General features: G+C 49.9%; 1 protein-coding gene across 2 annotated transcripts; it reads right to left on the reverse strand.

The window, feature by feature from the left end:
- Positions 1 to 5,109: 5,109 nt before the first annotated feature.
- Positions 5,110 to 18,298, reverse strand: GMFG (glia maturation factor gamma). Of its 2 annotated transcripts, none has more exons than XM_030796867.1 (7): positions 18,130 to 18,298; positions 12,060 to 12,156; positions 11,887 to 11,936; positions 9,866 to 9,915; positions 6,296 to 6,378; positions 5,755 to 5,828; positions 5,110 to 5,299 (listed from the first exon to the last, which is right to left on the reverse strand). In XM_030796867.1, the coding sequence occupies exons 1-7, from the start codon at positions 18,130 to 18,132 to the stop codon at positions 5,228 to 5,230; spliced, it is 429 nt and encodes a 142-aa protein (XP_030652727.1). In that variant the 5' UTR covers positions 18,133 to 18,298; the 3' UTR covers positions 5,110 to 5,227. The 2 variants fall into 2 exon arrangements, with proteins under 2 accessions (XP_030652727.1, XP_003270427.3); XM_003270379.4 differs by lacking the exon at positions 18,130 to 18,298 and adding an exon at positions 12,602 to 12,810.
- Positions 18,299 to 18,312: the final 14 nt, after the last annotated feature.

Raw genomic sequence — 18,312 nt, forward strand, 5'->3', positions numbered from 1 at the left:
TAGAGGCACAGAGAGGTTTGATCACTTGCCCAAGGTCACACAGGTAGTATGTGGCAGAACAGGGTAGGGGTGATGGGGAAAGAGGGTGAAGGTAGGCCTGGGCTGGACAGGAGTAGAAAAGAGAGGGAGAGAAAAAAAGATAATAATAAGAGAAACAGAGATGGAAGAAGAAAGAAGCTGAAACCGAGGGAGATATGCCTTATTCATGGAGCCAGTCTGGCCCTGTGAGCTCTGGCCCCAGCTGACCCTATTTCCAACCACTCTCCTCTTCTCTTCCAGCTTCTTCTTTTTTTTTTCTTTTTTTTTTAGAAATGGCGGGGGGGTCTCACTATGTTGCCCAGGCTGGTCTTGAACTCCTGGGCTCAAGTGATCCTCCTGCCTCAGCCTCCCAAAGTGCTGGGTTTACAGGCGTACACCACCACTCCTGGCCCCTCTTTCAGTTTTAACGATGGCTTTTCTTTTCTTTTTCGAGACAGGGCCTCACTCTGTCACCCAGGCTGGAGTGCAGTGGCATGATCTCGACTCACTGCAACCTCTGCCTCCCAGGCTCAAGCGATTCTCCCACCTCAGCCTGAGTAGCTGGGACCACAGGCGCCCGCCACCACGCCTGGCTAATTTTTGTGTTTTTAGTAGAGACGGGGTTTTGCCATGTTGGTCAGGCTGGTCTCAAACTCCTGACCTCAAGTGATCCACCCACCTCAGTCTCCCAAAGTGCTGGGATTACAGGTGTGAACTACCGCATCCGACCCTTTGTTCAGCTTCTACAATGACTTTCCTATTCCTCCAACACACCAGCCAACAGCAGCAGCCCCTGAGCATATGCACTCTTCTCCCCTTTCCATGGCTGCTGGTTCTTTCTTTTCATGATGGTCTTAAATGTAATCCCTTCAGAGAGACCTTCCTTCTCCATCCCCAATGTACACACACCATCTCTACCTGGGCCTCCAACCAGCGTTCTGATGTAACTTTGAAATAGAAGAAGAAGGAGAAGAAGAAGGAGAAGGAGAGAAGAAAGGAGGAAGAAGAAGAAGAAGAAAGAAGAAGAAGAAGAAGAAGAAGAAGAAGAAGAAGAAGAAGAAGAAGAAGAAGAAGAAGAAGAAGAAGAAGAAGAAGAAGAAGAAGAAGAAGAAGAAGAAGAAGAAGGAGGAGGAGGAGGAGGAGGAGGAGGAGGAGGAGGAGGAGGAGGAGGGAGGAGGAGGAGGGGGAGGAGGAGGAGGAGGGGGAGGAGGAGGAGGAGGGGGAGGAGGAGGAAGAAGAGAAAAGAAAAGAGAAGAAAGGAAGAGGAAGAAGAAGGAGGAGGAGGAAGAAGAAGAGGAAGAGGAGGAGAAGGAGGAGGAAGAAGCGTTGCTGGATGGATATATGATGAAGTAATACATTGACGTGTCAGTGGTGGCATCTAGGTGATGGGTATATGAGTGTTCACTATAAAATTATTATTCAACTCAGGCTGGGCATGGTGGCTCACATCTGCAATCTCAGCATTTTGGGAGGCTGAGGAGGGAGGATCAGTTGAGCCCAGGAGTTCAAGACCAGCCGGGCAACATAGCAAGACCGCATCTCTAATAAACTTTTATATATATACATAATATGTATATTATATATATAATATATATAATTATTTCAACTTGGCTGCATGTTTGAAATGTTTCATAGTAAATGTTAGGGAGTGGGGAAGCAGGACTCTTCTGGCGGCAACAAACAGCCCCACCAGGTGCCACCATTTCTATCTAGCACATCACCTTATTTATTTCCCTTATAGTACTTATCACTCTCTTTATTTTTATTTTAAAAGGAAAAAAGAGATGAGGTCTTGCTATGTTGCCCAGGTTGGTCTCGAACTCCTGAGCTCAAGCCATCCTCCTGCCTTGGCCTCCCAAAGTGCTGGGATTACAGGCGTGAACCACTTCACCTGGCTCTTGTCACCCTCTTATTTTGTTTACTTGTTTACCTATTTATTGTTATTTATTTAGTGTCTAGTCATTGAAATGTAAGCCTCCCAAGGGAACTGGCACGGACACCAACATCCTCCAGTGCCCAGAATAGTGACTGCCACCCAGGAACTCAGTAAATGTGCTTTTCTTAAAGACAGGGTCTCCCTCTGTCACCCAGGCTGGAGTGCAGTGGCGTGATCATGGCTCACTGCAGCCTCGACCTCCCCAGGCTCAGGTGATCCTCCCACTTCAGCCTCCCAACTAGAGGCACGCACCCCCACACCCAGCTAATTTTTTATTTTTTGTAGAAAAGCGGTCTCATTATGTTGTCCAGGCTGGTGGCACACTCCCGGCCTCTAAGATTTCCAGCCTCAGCCCCCCAAAATGTAGGGATTACAAGGCGTGAGCCACTGCACTTAGACAACATGTGTTCTTTTTATTTATTTATTTTTATTTATTTATTTATTTATTTATTTATTTATTTATTTATTTTGGAGACGGAGTTTTGCTCTTGTTGCCCAGGCTGGAGTGCAATGGAGCGATCTCGGCTCACTGCAACCTCTGCCTCTCTGGCTCAAGTGAATTCTCCTGCCTCAGCCTCCCGAGTAGCTGGGATTACAGGCACGTACCACCACGCCCAGCTATTTTTTGTATTTTTAATAGAGATGGGGTTTCACCATGTTGACCAGGCTGGTCTCGAACTCCTGATCTTAGGTGATCCTCTGGGATTACAGGCGTGAGCCACCGTGCCTGGCCCAACATGTGTTCTCAAATGCTTCCTGGGAGAGGACTGGGGAGCTAGTCTGGCTCCAGACTCAGTTCAGGGACCACAGAAAGGAATAAATACGACCTCTTAGCCCAGGTTCCCTAGAAGAAAAGGGTATAACCAGCAGCTGGAGAATGTCCCATAAAGTAAGGGAATGTGTGAGTTGGCCTGAAAAACGGGCAACAGGTTGAACTAGACATCTTAATTGTTTCCCTGGAGCCCTAATTCCTGCCCCAAACCAAATACAGACCCTCTACCAATCCCATTCTTCTGGCCCCGCCCCAAGCCTAGGCCCCACCCCCAGACTCTTAGGCCCTGCCCCAAAGCGAAAACTCCAGCCCTTTTAGAGCTATGCAAGGCCCATTCCGGCCCTTTCAAGGTTAGGAAGTCCCCCAAGTCTAGGGCACCGACTCAAAACTTAGGGAGCTTGGATCTGTGGGCGTTTATAGGATAGGTTGGTGGAACTAGAGGAGGCGGTCCCCAGTTTGTACTGCCTCTCCAGGGAATCTCCCCAAACCCGAAGACACGTCCCATTGTGCTGACTCCTCATTGGATGGTGCAGTCTGTTCTGGCCTCTCTGATTGGTCCTTCCGCAAGCCCCAGCTATACTCCCTCTGCATTGGACTGTGCCTGTGAGCCACCCTTTCTGATTGGCCCCTGCTTTCCCATGCTTTGCTCCTGATTGGGCAAGTCCCTGTGCATGGCTCTTTCTGATTGGACTGTTTGTAATCACAAGCCTGGATGAAACAGAAGTTCCACTATGGAGTGTGGGAGTACCACCAAGGAGGAAGAGGAGGAGGAGGAGGGGGAGGGGGGAGGGAGGAGGAGGAGGAGGTGGTTCCCTAAATGTCTTGCCTAAGAGAGGGTGTGGCCATTGACCCCAAGATAGCCTGGGGTTAAAGAGTTCTAACTGTACAGACCACAGGTGGCTTTGGCTTCTATGCCTCAGGTTTTTATCGTCTTTAAGTTGGAGAGAATAATAGTACCTTTTTCACGAGGTATTGCAAGAATTAAATGAGCTAATGCCTATAAAATGCTTATAGAAGTACCTGGTACATAGGAAGCCCTCAAGAGGAGGGTCAGCTATTAGTATTCATTTGATCATGTAAGTGCATGACCTTGGATGAGTCCCTCTGCCTCTCTGACCTCTGCAGGCCAGGAGTTCCTTGTCCATTTAATTGAATGACCCCTCTTGTCTCCAGTCCTCCTCCTCCTCCATCTCCTGCCTTCAGGGACTGGGCCTGTGATCAGAGGGAGGGACAGAGAGATAGGGACAGGAAAACAGCACTAGTGGAGAGCAGAGGAGCTCAACCTAACCCTCCAGAGAATTTAGGGCAGGGTGAATTTTCTCTGTGGACCAGTGTAGAGTGATTCTATCCCAAATCCCTCATGTAAAGGACTTGCCCTGATTGGGGGTGAGCGGGCAGGAGATAGGGTAGAGTGGGGTGGTAAGGGGATAAGGCTGGGAGGGCTTGGAGCTGGGCTTTTTGGACCCTACCCCCAGGAACACCAAGGTTGGGGAACGGGCGGCCCAGGCCCAAGGTCACTATGTCTTTGTTACCATGGCAACAGCCACCTCTCTACCGGGAACCTGAAAAGGGGTGGGGGGAGGGAGTTCCCACGTCCCTGAAACCGGGGACAGAGAGGGGAACAATTAGAAACATGGAAGAGAAGCAGAGAGACAGAAGGGGTGTGATTCATCTCTGTGAAGACCTGCCCATCTCGGAATTCTCAGAGCCCACTGTGAGTGCTTAATCAATGTCCCTCAGAGACAGACACAGAAAGCCTGAGAAAGTTCGATGTCCAGAGATGCCAGAAAAAAGAAAAGAAGAATCTTCAGATGGGGGCAGGTGTCCCTTCCCTGTCTCCTCAATCTCACACCCCTGGGAGTCCACTGAGGGCCCAGGATCGACTTCACCTTCCGCAGCCCTGGTCCTCAGGCCTACCTGACCGTACAAACCATCCACCCCCTAGCAGCTCCTGAGATCCTGAAGCAATTACGTTCAAACCTCTTCGGCCTTTAAATTCTTCTTATCTAAGGGCTCAGCTGAGAAAAGTCGCATTCGGTGATGACTCCTACCCCCCAGAGGTGGGGAGTGGGGGAGGAAATGGGCACTTTGCCTCCTTTATTCTCAGGGGTCCTTGTTCCCCTTGGGAGTGACCGCTCTGTAGATCCAGATATTCCCCCAATACCTCCAGGAGACCTAGGCCTCGCCCATCCGTCCCCCACCCTCCAAGGAAATCCTTCAGGCCCTTCCCTTTCTTTCTAAGAAAGAGGTATCCTCCTTCCCTCCTGGGACCCAGCTCACATTCCTCTAGGTCAGCCCGCCCCCTGCTGGCCCAAGCCTGGTACTGCAGGAACCGTCGGCTAGAGCCCAGATGAGAGGCAGAAACTGAGTCCAAACTGAGATCTCCGAGTTTTTGCATTTTTAAATTTATTTAAAGTCTTGGTTGTTCAGGTCCTAGGGGTTCCAAGTCCCCAGTCACCTTGAGGACTCAGATATCAGGAATTCAGGCCCCAGCCCAGAGATCAACGAAAGAAAGACAACTTTTCTTGGAGCCAGGCCTCGGTGAGGTCATCAGTGGTGCGGATTTCAAACACCTGGGCAGAGAGAGGTCTCGGCATTATGATCTACTCAAACACTGAGACAGTGGCCGGGCGCGGTGGCTCACGCCTGTAAGAGAGCACTTTGGGAGGCTGAGGTGGGTGGATCACTTAAGGTCAGGAGTTCGAGACCAGCCTGGCCAATATGGTGAAACCCTGACTCTACTAAAAATACAAAAATTAGCCAGGTGTGGTGGCGTGTGCCTGTCGTCCCACTACTTGGGAGGCTGAGGCAGGGGAATCGCTTGAACCCAGGAGGAGGAGACTGCAGTGAGCCAAGGTTGTGCCACCGCACTCCAGCCTGGGTGACAGAGCGAGACCCAGTTCTTTAAAAAAAAAAAAAAAAAAAAAAAAAAACCACTGAGACAGAGAGGACTGTAGTCCCTCTTCCCTCAGACCCAGGACCCACACCACCTCTCCCTAACACTCTGGAGCCCCATCCCAGTCTGAACCTTTGTGAGCTCTGCTGTCTGCACCAGCCTGTTTTTACTCCCTGCATACATCATCTGTTGTTCTGGCTTGCAGCCTGCGTGGAAAAGAGGAGAAAGGCACATCAGTGGGGACCCAGGCGTGTTCTCTAAAGCTCTAGTAATGTCCTGAAGGCCCTGCAGTTTTCCAAGTTTCCTAAGAGCTCTTCTACGGATGTCCCTGCACTGTACTCAGTTTCTAGGTTGGCTTGGGGGCTTCAAGTTATTCTGAGGGGCTCTGGAGATGATTTAGAGGCCAGACGGGGATTTCTAGGTGAAAGGAAAAGGTGGGTTGGCTTAGGCCCCAGGACTAAGACAGGTGGGCTCTTGGTGAATCTGAGCCCCCACCTCCACTTCACTGCCCTTCCACATCATGTATGCGACACACACACATCCTCACCCAATCACTCAGGCTGTCACATGCTCACACTCGTACACAAGTGCCTACACACATTCGCATTTACACACAAACACACACACACAGAATCAAAGACCCTCTCCTGAGGACAGTAGAGCTGTGTCTCACCCACAGGGCTGGAGAAGATGAAACACAAAGGGTAGGACACTCGGCCATCGTCATGCACGTACTTGTAGCTGTAAACCACGAACCTACCGTGAAAGGGAATTGAAAATCAGGACTCTGGCCTGCAGCCCAGGCTTAACAGCCATTACCTGAGCTCACAGCCTTGAAATGTTGGCTGAGTCTGAGAACCCAGGGTTGATGTCTGGGACTCAGGGTACTGACCTCAAACACAACAAATGATTAAAAAATAATCATAGGGCTGGGCACAGGACTCAAACCTATAATCCCAGCACTTTGGGAGGCCGAGGCGGTGGATCACCTGAGGTCAGGAGTTCGAGACCAGCCTGGCCAACATGGTGAAACCTCGTCTCTACTAAAAATACAAAAATTAGCCAGGAGTGGTGGTGGGCGCCTGTAATCCCAGCTAGTCAGGAGGCTGAGGCAGGAGAATTGTTTGAACTCAGGAGGCAGAGGTTGCAGTGAGCCAAGATCACGCCATTGCACTCCAGCTTAGGTGACAAGAGTGAAACTCCATCTCAAATAATAATGATAATAATAATAATAATGATAGTGCTCATTTGACTCACAATAACTTTATAATATAGGTGCTATTAATATCCCCATCGTACAGATAGGAAAACTGAGGCCCAAAGTCACTTGCCCAAGGTTCTACAGATAGGTGAGAGATTTGAACCTGGGAAAGTGAATGCCAGCGTGTAAGTTCTCACCCCCTATGCAATTCTGTCCAGTGCACTCGAACCCCAGTGCACTGTGACCAGGGATGGCTACAGAATCATCCAAGCCTGGTATAAAATGAAAATGTGGGGCTTCTTGTTCAAGAAGCAGGAAAATTGTTTTCCTTTCTTTTGTAGTCTCTCTCTAGACTGATCATCGTCTTTTTTTTACTGTTATTAGAGACAGGGCCTCATTCTGTTGCCCAGGCTGGAGTGCAATGGTGCGATCCTATCTCACTGCAGTCTTGAACTCCTGGGCTCAAGCGATCCTCCTGTCTCAGCCTCCAGAGTAGCTGGGAGTATAGGTGCACACCACCATGCCCAGCTAATTTTTTTTTTTTTTTGAGACAGGGTCTCACTTTGTCACCCAGGTTGGAGTACAGGGACGTGGTCTCAGCTCATTGCAGCCTCGACCTCCCAGGTTCCGGCGATCCTCTTGCCTCAGCCCCCCAAGTAGCTGGGACTACAGGCGCATGCCACCACATCCAGCTAATGTTTTTTGTATTTTTTGCAGAGACAGAGTTTCACCATGTTACCCAGGCTGGTCTCGAACTCCTGAGCTCAAGTGATCTGCCCACCTCAGCCTCCCAATGTGCTGGGATTACAGGCATGAGCCACTGCGCCTGGCCTTTTTAAAAAAAATTTTAGTAGAAATGGGGGTCTTGTTATGTTGCCCAGGCTGGTCTTGAACTCCTGGCCACAAGCAGTACTCCCACCTCAGACTCCCAAAGTGCTGAGATTACAGGTGCGAGCCACTGAGCTCAGCCAGTCTTTTTTAGTTTGCTATTTAAAGTCGTGCTCCCTCGGGCATGAGGATATGTGCAGGCAGAGTGCAGATGCTCACAGGAACACCCTGTAACTTGTCAGGCAAGGGGTGCCTACTGGACCCTGACCCTCCCTACAGCAGCAGGAAGCCCAAGGACAGCAGTGGTCACTGGGTGGGTGCAGAGAGTGGGTGGCTGAGAACATGTTCAGGGAGGCAGCCAGGTGGTGGAGTGCCTGTGAACCTAGCTCCAAACCCTAGCACATCTGTGTGAAGTCCATTGTCCCATCTGACTTCATACAAAACAGAAACTCAAAGATAAAACTATAAAGAAGGTGACCATTAACCCCCACGTGTGAGGCCCCCTCCTGGGTGTGGTGCTGTGTGCAAGTATCATATGCCCATGAAGCTGGTCCTGGTTGAATCCTACAGCCTGGGATTGAGGATCAAAATCCTAGAGACCCAAAGTGAATTCAGTCAAGATGAAAAATCTTAACAGACCAGTTTTCATAGAAATAGTCAAAGAGCTCTTCCACCAAAAAAAGCACCAGGCTCATGTGACTTCGCCCAGGATTCTACCTAATCATTAAAAGTCAAGTCATTCCTTTAGCAGGGTGCAGTGGCAGTGCCTGTAGTCCCAGTTACTTGGGAGGCTGAGGCAGGAAGATGGCTTGAGCCCAGGAGTTGGAGGCTCCAGTGAGCCAGGATCACAGCACTGCCCAATAGCCTGGGTGACACAGTGAGACCCTGTCTATAAAGATTTTTTTAATAAAATAACAATAATAATAACTAATTTGTTTGCTACCTAAACTGTACCCAAACATTGAAAAACAAGGAAAATTTCTTTTTTTGTTTTTTTGAGACAAGGTCTTGCTCTGTCACCCAGGCTGGAGTGCAGGGGTGCTATCTTGGCTCACTTGCAGCCTCAGCTTCCTGAACTCAAGTGACCCCCGACATCAGCCTCCCAAGTAGCTGGAACCACAGGCACATGCCACCATGCCTGGCTAATTTTTTTCTTTTTTTTTTTTAATAGAGACAAGGTTCTCTACCAGGCGCAGTGGCTCACGCCTGTAATCCCAGCACTTTGGGAGGCCAAGGCAGGTGGATCACCTGAGGTTAGGAGCTCAAGACCAGCCTGGCCAACATGTCTCTACTAAAAATACAAAAATTAGCCAGGCATGATGGTGGGCACATGTAATCCCAGCTACTCGGGAGGCTGAGGCCAGAGAATCGCTTGAACCTGGGAGGTGGAGGTTGCAGTGAGCCAAGATCACGCCACTGCACTCCAACCGGGGCAACAGAGCGAGACTCCGTCTCTACAAAAAAAAAAAAAAAAAAAATAGAGACAAGGTCTTGCTATGTTGCCCAGGCTAGTCTTGAACTCCTAGCCTCAGGTGATCCTCCCACCTCAGGCTCCCAAAGTGCTGGGATTACAGGTGGGAGCCACAGTGCCTGGCCAAAATTTCATTTTTTAAAAATGATGCCAGCGTAATGTTGAAACAAAAACTCAACAAAGTTTGTACAAAAAAAAAAAGCAGACTCTAAACCAGTATCATATATAAATTATTGGTGTAAAATTCTGCAATAAAATATTGCTATACAAACAAAAACTTCTAGAGTATGAACTCTTGGCCTCAAACACAGAGATTCTTTTTTTTTTTTTTTTTTTTTTTTTTGAGATAGAGTCTTGCTGTGTCACCCAGGCTGGAGTGCAGTGGTGCAATCTCAGCTCACTGCAGCCTCTGCTTCCCAGGTTCAAGCGATTCTCGTGCCTCAGCTTCCCAAGTAGCTGGGATTACAGTCGCATGCCACCACGCCCAGCTAATTTTTGTATTTTTAGTAGAGACGGGGTTTCACCATGTTGGCCAGGCTGGTCTTGAACTCCTGACCCCAAGTGATCCGCCCTCCTTGACCTCCCAAAGTGCTGGGATTACAGGGATGAGCCACCTCACCTGGCCAAACACAGAGATTCAAAGTCCATGAATAGGGCTGGAACTCAAGCAGTCCCTTAGTCTGCACCTCCAACATCACCCCTCCCCTCCTGGCCTGATCCAACCCTTTCTCCCCCCGGGATACCTGGGCTGTCTCTCCGGCAACTCCATTTTGAGCTCCTCTGGGGAAATGTTCTGAGGCAAGAAAATGGAAGAAAAGTCAAAGAATGAGGCAGGGCGCGGTGGCTCACGCCTGTAATCCCAGCACTTTGGGAGGCCGAGGCGGGTGGATTACCTGAGGCCAGGAGTTCGAGACCAGCCTGGCCAACCTGGTGAAACCCGGTCTCTACTAAAAATACAAAATTAACCAGGCATGGCCAGGCGCGGTGGCTCATGCCTGTAAACCCAGCACTTTGGGAGGCAGAGGTGGCCGGATCACAAGGTCAGGAAATCATTGAGACCATCCTGGCTAACAGGGTGAAACCCGTCTCTACTAAAAATACAGAAAATTAGCCAGGCATGGTGGCATGCACCTGTAGTCCCAGCTACTTGGGAGGCTGAGGCAGGAGAATTGCTTGAATCCGGGATGCGGAGGTTGCAGTGAGCCGAGATCACACCACTGCACTCCAGCCTGGGAGACAGAGTGAGACTCCATCTCAAAAAAAAAAAAAAAAAAAAAAAAAAAATTAGCCAGGCGTGGTCGGGAGGCTGAGGCAGGAGAATTGCTTGAACCCGGGAGGTGGAGGTTGCAGTGAATCAAGATTGTGCCATAGTGCTCCAGCCTGGATAAAAAAGATCAAAACTCCATCTCAAAAAAAAAAAAAAAGAATGACCACCTTTAGGTGAGCACTTACCATGTGCCAAAGCATCGTTCTATTAAACACACATGGATTAATTCATGGAACTATCCCATAAGTCTATGGGGTAGGGCTTATCATTATGCCCACTATACAGCTGAGAAAACTGAGGCCCAGAGGTGTTAAGGCATTTGCCCAAGATTGCACAGATAGAAAGTAGCAGAGTTGAGATTTGAATCTGGGTTCAAATCATAACTGCTTCCCTATATTGCCTTTCAGAGGGCCTGAAAGAGCCCCAGCCCCCAGTCTCCATGGATTCCCTTATCAATCCTTACCGCAACACTAGGGAAATAAGCCTTATTATTATTATTGTTATTGATAAAGACAGTGAGGTCACCAGGGGGTGAGGTCTACCCCCCCTTTTTTTTTGTAGAGATGGGGTCTTGCTTTGTTGCCCAGGTTGGTCTCAAACTCCTGACCTCAAGCAACCCTCCCACCTCAGCCTCCTGTGTAGCTGGGATCACAGGTGCACACCACTGTGCTTGGCTAATTTTTGTATTTTTAGTAGAGTTAGGGTGTTACCATGTTGCCCAGGCTGGTCTTAAACTCCTGGGCTCAAGTGATCCTCCTGCCTCAGCCTCCCAAAGTGCCGGGATTACAGGCGTGAGCCACCATGCCCGGCTAGCTTTTTAACTTATATGGAAACTCTTTCATTTAAATGCCAAGAAAGCATTATTATCATCATTATGAAGATCATCATCACCTTCTTGAGCATATACTAAGTGCCACGCCTTGTTCTAAACCCATTACAAGAATTAAATCACTGGATGTAAAAACAAGCCTATAAGGTAAGTACTATTCTCCCTATTTCACAGATGAGGAAATAGAGACACATACAGGCAAAGTCTCTTGCTGGGGGTCATGAGTGAGCTAGAACTTGATCTCCAGTTTTTTTTGTTTTTTTTTGTTTTTGTTTTTGAGACAGTCTTGCTCTGTGGCTCAGACTGAAGTGTAGTGGCACAATCTCGGCTCACTACAGCCTCCATCTCCCGGGTTCCAGCGATTCTCCTGCCTCAGCCTCCCGAGTAGCTGTGATTACAGGTGCACACCACCACACCCAGCTAACTTTTTATATTTTTAGTACAGACGGGGTTTCACCATGTTTGCCAGGCTGGTCTTGAACACCCAACCTCAGGTGATCCACCTGCCTCGGCCTCCCAAAGTGCTGGGATTACAGGCATTAGCCACCATGCTTGGCCGATCTCCAGGTCTTTCTACCCCCATGCCAGGCTCTTCGTATCAATTCCAACCACTTGGTTCTCTCAGTCTCACCCTGTACCTCCCAGTCCCAACCACCCCAGCCCCTCACCTGAAATTCTTCCTCCAACACCACCATTTGCCGGTCTTTGTCCACCTTCACTGGGGAGGGGTGGCACACAGGGATTAGACACTCCCCTGATCCATGGGGGACACAAGCCCAGCCCTCCCTATTTGCCCCCACCACCGCCCTCCCATCCTTCTGTGGGGGAAGATGTCACTTACTTATGATGGCTGCATTGTCTGTCTCTTTTCGGAAGCGGAATTTCCTCAGCTTTTCTGTTAGCTCTGGGTCTACCTCGCACACCACCAGGGAGTCAGACTGCCGGAGGGACCCAGAAAGAGCTGAGATGGCCTGGCCTCAGCCCTCACCCCTTCCCCAAACCTCAGTTTCTCCATCCACTAATGAAGAGGAGCATCGCACCAGCCCATCTGATGTCTTTGTGAACATTGAGAAAAGGCACCCTTCCCACAGAGTAGATAACCCTCACCAGGGCGCTCAGCTTGGGGCGTGGAGCAGGGGCTGGGTTCCCGCCTTCTCCACGGGGACTCTTGGGGAACACTCAAGGAGGTGCAGAGATCCACTTTCCTGGGCCTAAACCCAGAGCCACTGTCTCTCTGTTCTCCCAGCCAGGCTGTTCACCACCGTTGGGTCCCCCTCCCGGCCCGTGACCTCCATCCCATAGCCTGACCTTCGCCCAGGTGTCCTCCAAGCCCTAGCCCCAACCCCAGCCCCAGCTCTTCCCATAGGACCCCTGGCCCCTGACCATGGTTGTTCTGTCCACAGGCCTCTTCTTTTCTCAGTTCTGTTGTCTTCTAGGCGTGGGGACCGGGGCTGCGGGGGGACGGGCTGTGCAGGAGGAAGGTTTCATGCAACACCACATCCTGTTTATGCCCTTTCTGGGACAACTGTCACAGAGGGCTCCTCCCCCTCCTTCCTTCCCCTCATCTGCCAGGACCTGTCAGGAAATCGCTCAGACCAGGGTTCGAAAGCTTCCTTGCTGTGTGACCCTAGCTAAGTAACTTCACCCCTCTGATTTGAGATTGTAGTGAGGATATAAATAGCTTCACATCGGCCGGGCATGGTGGCTCACACCTGTAATGCCAGCACTTTGGGAGGCTGAGGCGGGCGGATCACCTGAGGTCAGGAGTTGGAAACCAGCCTGACCAACATGGCAAAACCCCATCTCTACTAAAAATACAAAATATTAGCCTGGTGTGGTGGTGCGCGCCTGTGATCCCACCTACTCAGGAGTCTGAGGCACAAGAATTGCTTGAATCCGAGCAGCAGAGGTTGCAGTGAGCCGAGATCACGTCATTGCACTCTATCCCAGGCAATAAAAATAAATAAAAATAAATAAATAAATAGCTTCACATAGCTGCCAGCATGGCAGACACAATAGGTACTAAAAATGAACTATTTTGCTCCTCCCCTCCTCCAGGTGGCCTTCCTAGATTTACCCCCATCTGGGATATTTGAATTTCAGGGCTGGAAAAGGGGAGTTTAGTCTTTTGCTGGTCAGACTGACGCCCATTATGTCAATGGCAAAATGCGGACCAGAGAGGCAACCCCACAGTGCCTGGGTAACGGTGACTTTTTTCCTGCACTTTTTCAACCTCACTAGCCTTGTAATGACCTATGAGGCCCTACAACAGCGGAGTTCAATCCTGTCAGACCAGTACCCACTTTTTTTTTTTGAGACAGGGTCTCACTCTGTCACCCAGGCTGGAGTGCAGTGGTGTGATCTCAGCTCACTGCAACCTCTGCCTCCCAGGTTCAAGCCATTCTCCGGCCTCAGCCTCCCAAGTAGCTGGGACTACAGGCACGTGCCACTACGCCTGGCTAATTTTTGTATTTTTAGTAGAGACAGGGTTTCACCATGTTGGCCAAGTTAGTCTCGAACTCCTGACCTCAAATGATCCACCTGCCTCGGCCTCCCAAAGTGCTGGGATTCCAGGTGTGAGACACTGTGACCCACCGTGCCCGGCCATTTTTTTTATTGAGTATTTTTGCACTGCCCCCTTTTCCCATCCCAAAATAAAATTCCTAGATAATATAACCTACTTACACACATAAATTCAAAAAAAATCAATATAATGTCCTGACTGTCATATAAAGAAGAAAAAAAAGGAAAGTAGTTCACATGAAAACTATATGTATTTCAACGAGAAGATAAAAGCAAACAAAAGAGAATTTTCACAGGGTCCTAGGCCCACTGTGACTGGCCCACTTCCCTCCATGGTGGGCAAACCCCGGACCCTGCACTGGACTCTACCCCTTCACTTACATCTCTGCAGCTATCCTCCCTCTCTCTCTTGTCTCACCAATGTCCCCATGCCTCCTGGATCTTTCTCCTTAGTCTCCATGCAGTGTTACTTCTTCCATCTTAATTTTTTTTCTTTTCTTTTTTTCTTTTATTTTGAGACAGGGTCTCATTCTGTCACCCAGGCTGGAGTGCAGTGGTGCAATCATAGCTCACTGCAGCCTCCAACTCCTGGGCTTAAGCCACCTTCCCACCTTGGCCTCCTAGGTAGCTGGGACTATAGGCACGCAGCACCATGCCTGGCCAACTTTACTTTTGATTTTTATAGAGACAGGATCTCGCTATGTGGCCCAGGCTGGCCTCAAACTCCTGGCCTCAAGCAATTCTCCTGCCTCAGCCTCCCAGTGTGCAGGGGTTACAGGCGTGAGCCACTGTGTCTGGCCTCTTCCATCTTAAAAACATAAAACTTGATCTCCTGTCCAGCTGCTGCTCACTCATTTCCTTCCCTTTTCTGCAAGATTTCTCAAAAGAGGCTGGGCGTGGTGGCTCATGCCTGTAATGCTAGCACTTTGGAAGGCCGAGGCGGGTGGATCACGAGGTTAGGAGATGGAGACCATCCTGGCTAACAAGGTGAAACCCCTTCTCTACTAAAAATACAAAAAATTAGCCAGGCGTGGTGGCAGACGCCTGTAGTCCCAGCTACTCGGGAGGATGACGCAGGAGAACGGCATGAACCCAGGAGGTGGAGCTTGCAGTGAGCCGAGATTGCACCACTGCACTCCAGCCTGGGTGACAGAGTGAGACTCCGTCTCAAAAAAAAGAAAAAAAGAAAAAAAAAGATTTCTCAAAAGAAGAATCTACATTGCTGCCTCCAATTTCTCCTCCCAGTTTTCTCTTCTGCCTTCTCCAATCAGCCTTTCACCCGTACTCCTCTTGGCTGACATGCCCTTGTCAAGGTCACCCATGCACTCCATGGTGCTGGATCTAATGGTCAATTCTCAGTCCTCCTCAGCCACATCTGACACAGCCCATCACTCCCTGTTCCCTGAAACATCGTCTTCATGACACCACACTTGCCTGGTTTTCTTTTCTTTTTTTCTTTTTTTTTTGAGACAGGGGTCTCACTCTGTCACCCAGGCTGCAGTACAGTGGCACCATCTTGGCTCACTGCAACCTCCACCTCCTGGGTTCAAGTGATTCTCTCACTTCAGCCTCCCAGGTAGCTGGGATTACAGGCGTGAGCCACCACACCCAGCTAATTTTTTTTTTGTTCTTGAGATGGAGTCTCTCTCTGTTGCCCAGGCTGGAGTGCAGTGGCACAATCTCGGCTCACTGCAACCTCCGCCTCCCGGGTTCAAACAGTTCTCCTTCCTCAGCCTCATGAGTAGCTGGGATTACAGGTGCGTGCCACCACAACCAGCTAATTTTTGTATTTCTAGTAGAGATGGGGTTTCACCATGTTGGTCAGGCTAGTCTCGAACTCCTGACCTCGTGATCCGCCCGCCTCAGCCTCCCAAAGTGCTGGGATTACAGGCATGAGCCACCGCGCCTAGCTATATTTTTGTATTTTTAGTAGAGACAGGGTTTTACCATGTTGGCCAGGCTGGTCTCGAACCCTCCCATGGGCTAGACACAGTGGCTCACGCCTGTAATCCCAGCACTTTGGGAGGCCAAGGCAGGAGAATTGCTTGAGACCAGGAGTTCAAGACCAGCCTGAGCAACAAAGCAAGACCTTCTTTCTACAAAAAAATTTTAAAAGTAGCCGGGCATGGTGGCATGTGTCTGTAATCCCAGGTACCAGCTACTTGGGAGGCTGAGGTTGGGGGGATCACTTGAGCCAAGGAGTTTGAGGCTGCAGTGAGCTAGGATCACACCACTGCACTCCAGCCCAGATGACAGAGTAAGATCCTATCTCTAAAAACCAAACAGCAGGCCGGGCGCAGTGGCTCATGCCTGTAATCCCAACACTTTGGGAGGCTGAGGCAGGCAGATCACTTGAGTCCAGGAGTTCAAGACCAGCCTGAGATGGTGAAACCCCATCTCTACTAAAAATACAAAACTTAGCCAGGTTTGATGGCATACGGCTGTAGTTCCAGCTACGCCAGAGGCTGAGGCAGGAGAATCGCTTGAACCCAGGAGGCAGGGGTTGCAGTGAGCCGAGGTTGCAGTGAGCCGCGATCGCACCACTACAATCCAGCCTGAGCAACAGAGTGAGACACTGCCATACACACACACACACACACACACACACACACACACACACCAACAATGATTAAAATACTAAGTTATCTGTCACCACCCCTACCCCATTGCCTCTTGGACCTTGTCCTTCACTGCCCTCCTTTTTGCTCTCTCCACTCCAGCAATGCTGGCCTCTCTGTGGTTCTGTGAATGATCTTACTACATGGCCTTTGCACTTGCTGTTTTCTCTTTCTGGAACCCTCTTTCTCCTTCATTCCTTCAGATTTCTGTTTCAGTCTCACCTAATGAAAGAGGCCTTTCCCCATGTAAATTAATTCTGGCTGCATCACTCCATTCCCTTAGCTGCTTTCTTGTTATTTATTTGTTTATTTATTTAGAGACATAGTCTTGCTCTGTCACCTGGGCTAGAGTGCAATGGCAAATCTCGGCTTATTGCAACCTCCGCCTCCTGGGTTCAAGTGATTCTCCTGCCTCACCCTCCTGAGTAGCTGGAACTACAGGCACACACCACTATGCCCAGTTAATTTTTGGCATTTTTAGTAGAGACAGGGTTTTGCCACTTTGGCCAGGCTGGTCTCAAACTCCTGGCCTCAAGTGATCCACCGGCCTCAACTTCCCAAAGTGCTGGGATTACAGGTGTGAGTCACCATGCCCGGCCACTGCTTTCTTTTTCTCCTTGGTACTTATCACGAAGTTATACACTGTATTTCCTTATTGTTTGTGTCCCCAAGAACTAGAATGTAAGTTTTTTTGTTTTTTTGTGGTTTTTTTTGAGAAGGAGTTTCACTGTTTTTGCCCAGGCTGGAGTGCAATGGCACGATCTTGGCTCACTGCAACCTCCGCCACCCAAGTTCAAGCGATTCTCCTGCCTCAGCCTCCCAAGTAGCTAGGGCTACAGGCATGCGCCACCATGCCCCACTAATTTTGTATTTTTAGTAGAGACGGGATTTCACCATGTTGGTCAGACTGGTCTCGAACACCTGCCTCGGCCTCCCAAAATGCTGGGATTACAGGTGTGAGCCACCGTGCTCATCCTATTATTGTATTTCTAGCACCTTAAGCAGAGCCTGGCACATATTAGATACTCAAGAAATATTATTGAATGAATTAATGAACCAGCAGTTATCGAGCACAATCATTCTATACAGTGTGAAGGCTGTTGCTTAAATGCAGGAGGTAGTGGATGGGGTTTGTGACATGGCCCCACTGTGGTGAAATGGCCTTTCCTCAAAGCGTCTATAATGCCACACTCTCCTAGTTTTCCTCTCTCTGGCTGCCCTTTGCAATATTCATCGACAGCGTCAATTCCTTTGCTCAAATCCTGCCTCTCCGTTTCAGGGTTCTGTTCAGTCCCTGTCTCCAGTGATCCTTCGTACCCTCCCCGGGCTAGACCCCTAACTCCCACAGCCTCAGTTACCATCTTTGACGATCCTTAAATCTTGGTCTCCAGCCTCAATTTCTCTCTTAAGCTCCAGACCCAGGTTTGTGCACCTCCTGGACCTCACTGCTAGGCATCCACATTGGGCTTAGTATCTTCCCAACCTGCTTCTGGGGCCCAATCTCCCGGCTAGAGGGGCTTGGTCCTAAACTTTTCTCCCCCTTCCACTCCATGGCCAGCCAGTTTCAGGGCCCGTTCGCTCTGCCTCCAGGGCGTCCCTCCCACCTGCACCTCCTTCCCTCCCCACAGTCCCTCACTCGTGCAAACCCCCCTCTTTCTTCCCCACCCTCTCCCCCAGCTGCCTCCCTGGACTCCCGACCCCGTTTCATTCCCTCCAATCCGCCCTCCATGTATAAGCCAGAGAGATATCTCTCCAAAACCCCCGACTCACCATGATCCTCCCCGGCTTGAAGCCCTTCACGGCCCCCTAGTGCCCTCGGGACAAGTCCAAACTCCCTCAAGTGGCCAAACAACTGGCCTCTGCTCGTTCCTCACCCCTCCCTGTCTTCAACTCGACCCTCCATCCCGACTGCCTCTCTGAGTGCCGGTAACAAGCCAGATCTCTGTCACCGAG

The sequence above is a fragment of the Nomascus leucogenys genome, chromosome 17 (genome assembly GCF_006542625.1).
Source record: "Nomascus leucogenys isolate Asia chromosome 17, Asia_NLE_v1, whole genome shotgun sequence".
Lineage (NCBI taxonomy): Eukaryota > Metazoa > Chordata > Mammalia > Primates > Hylobatidae > Nomascus > Nomascus leucogenys.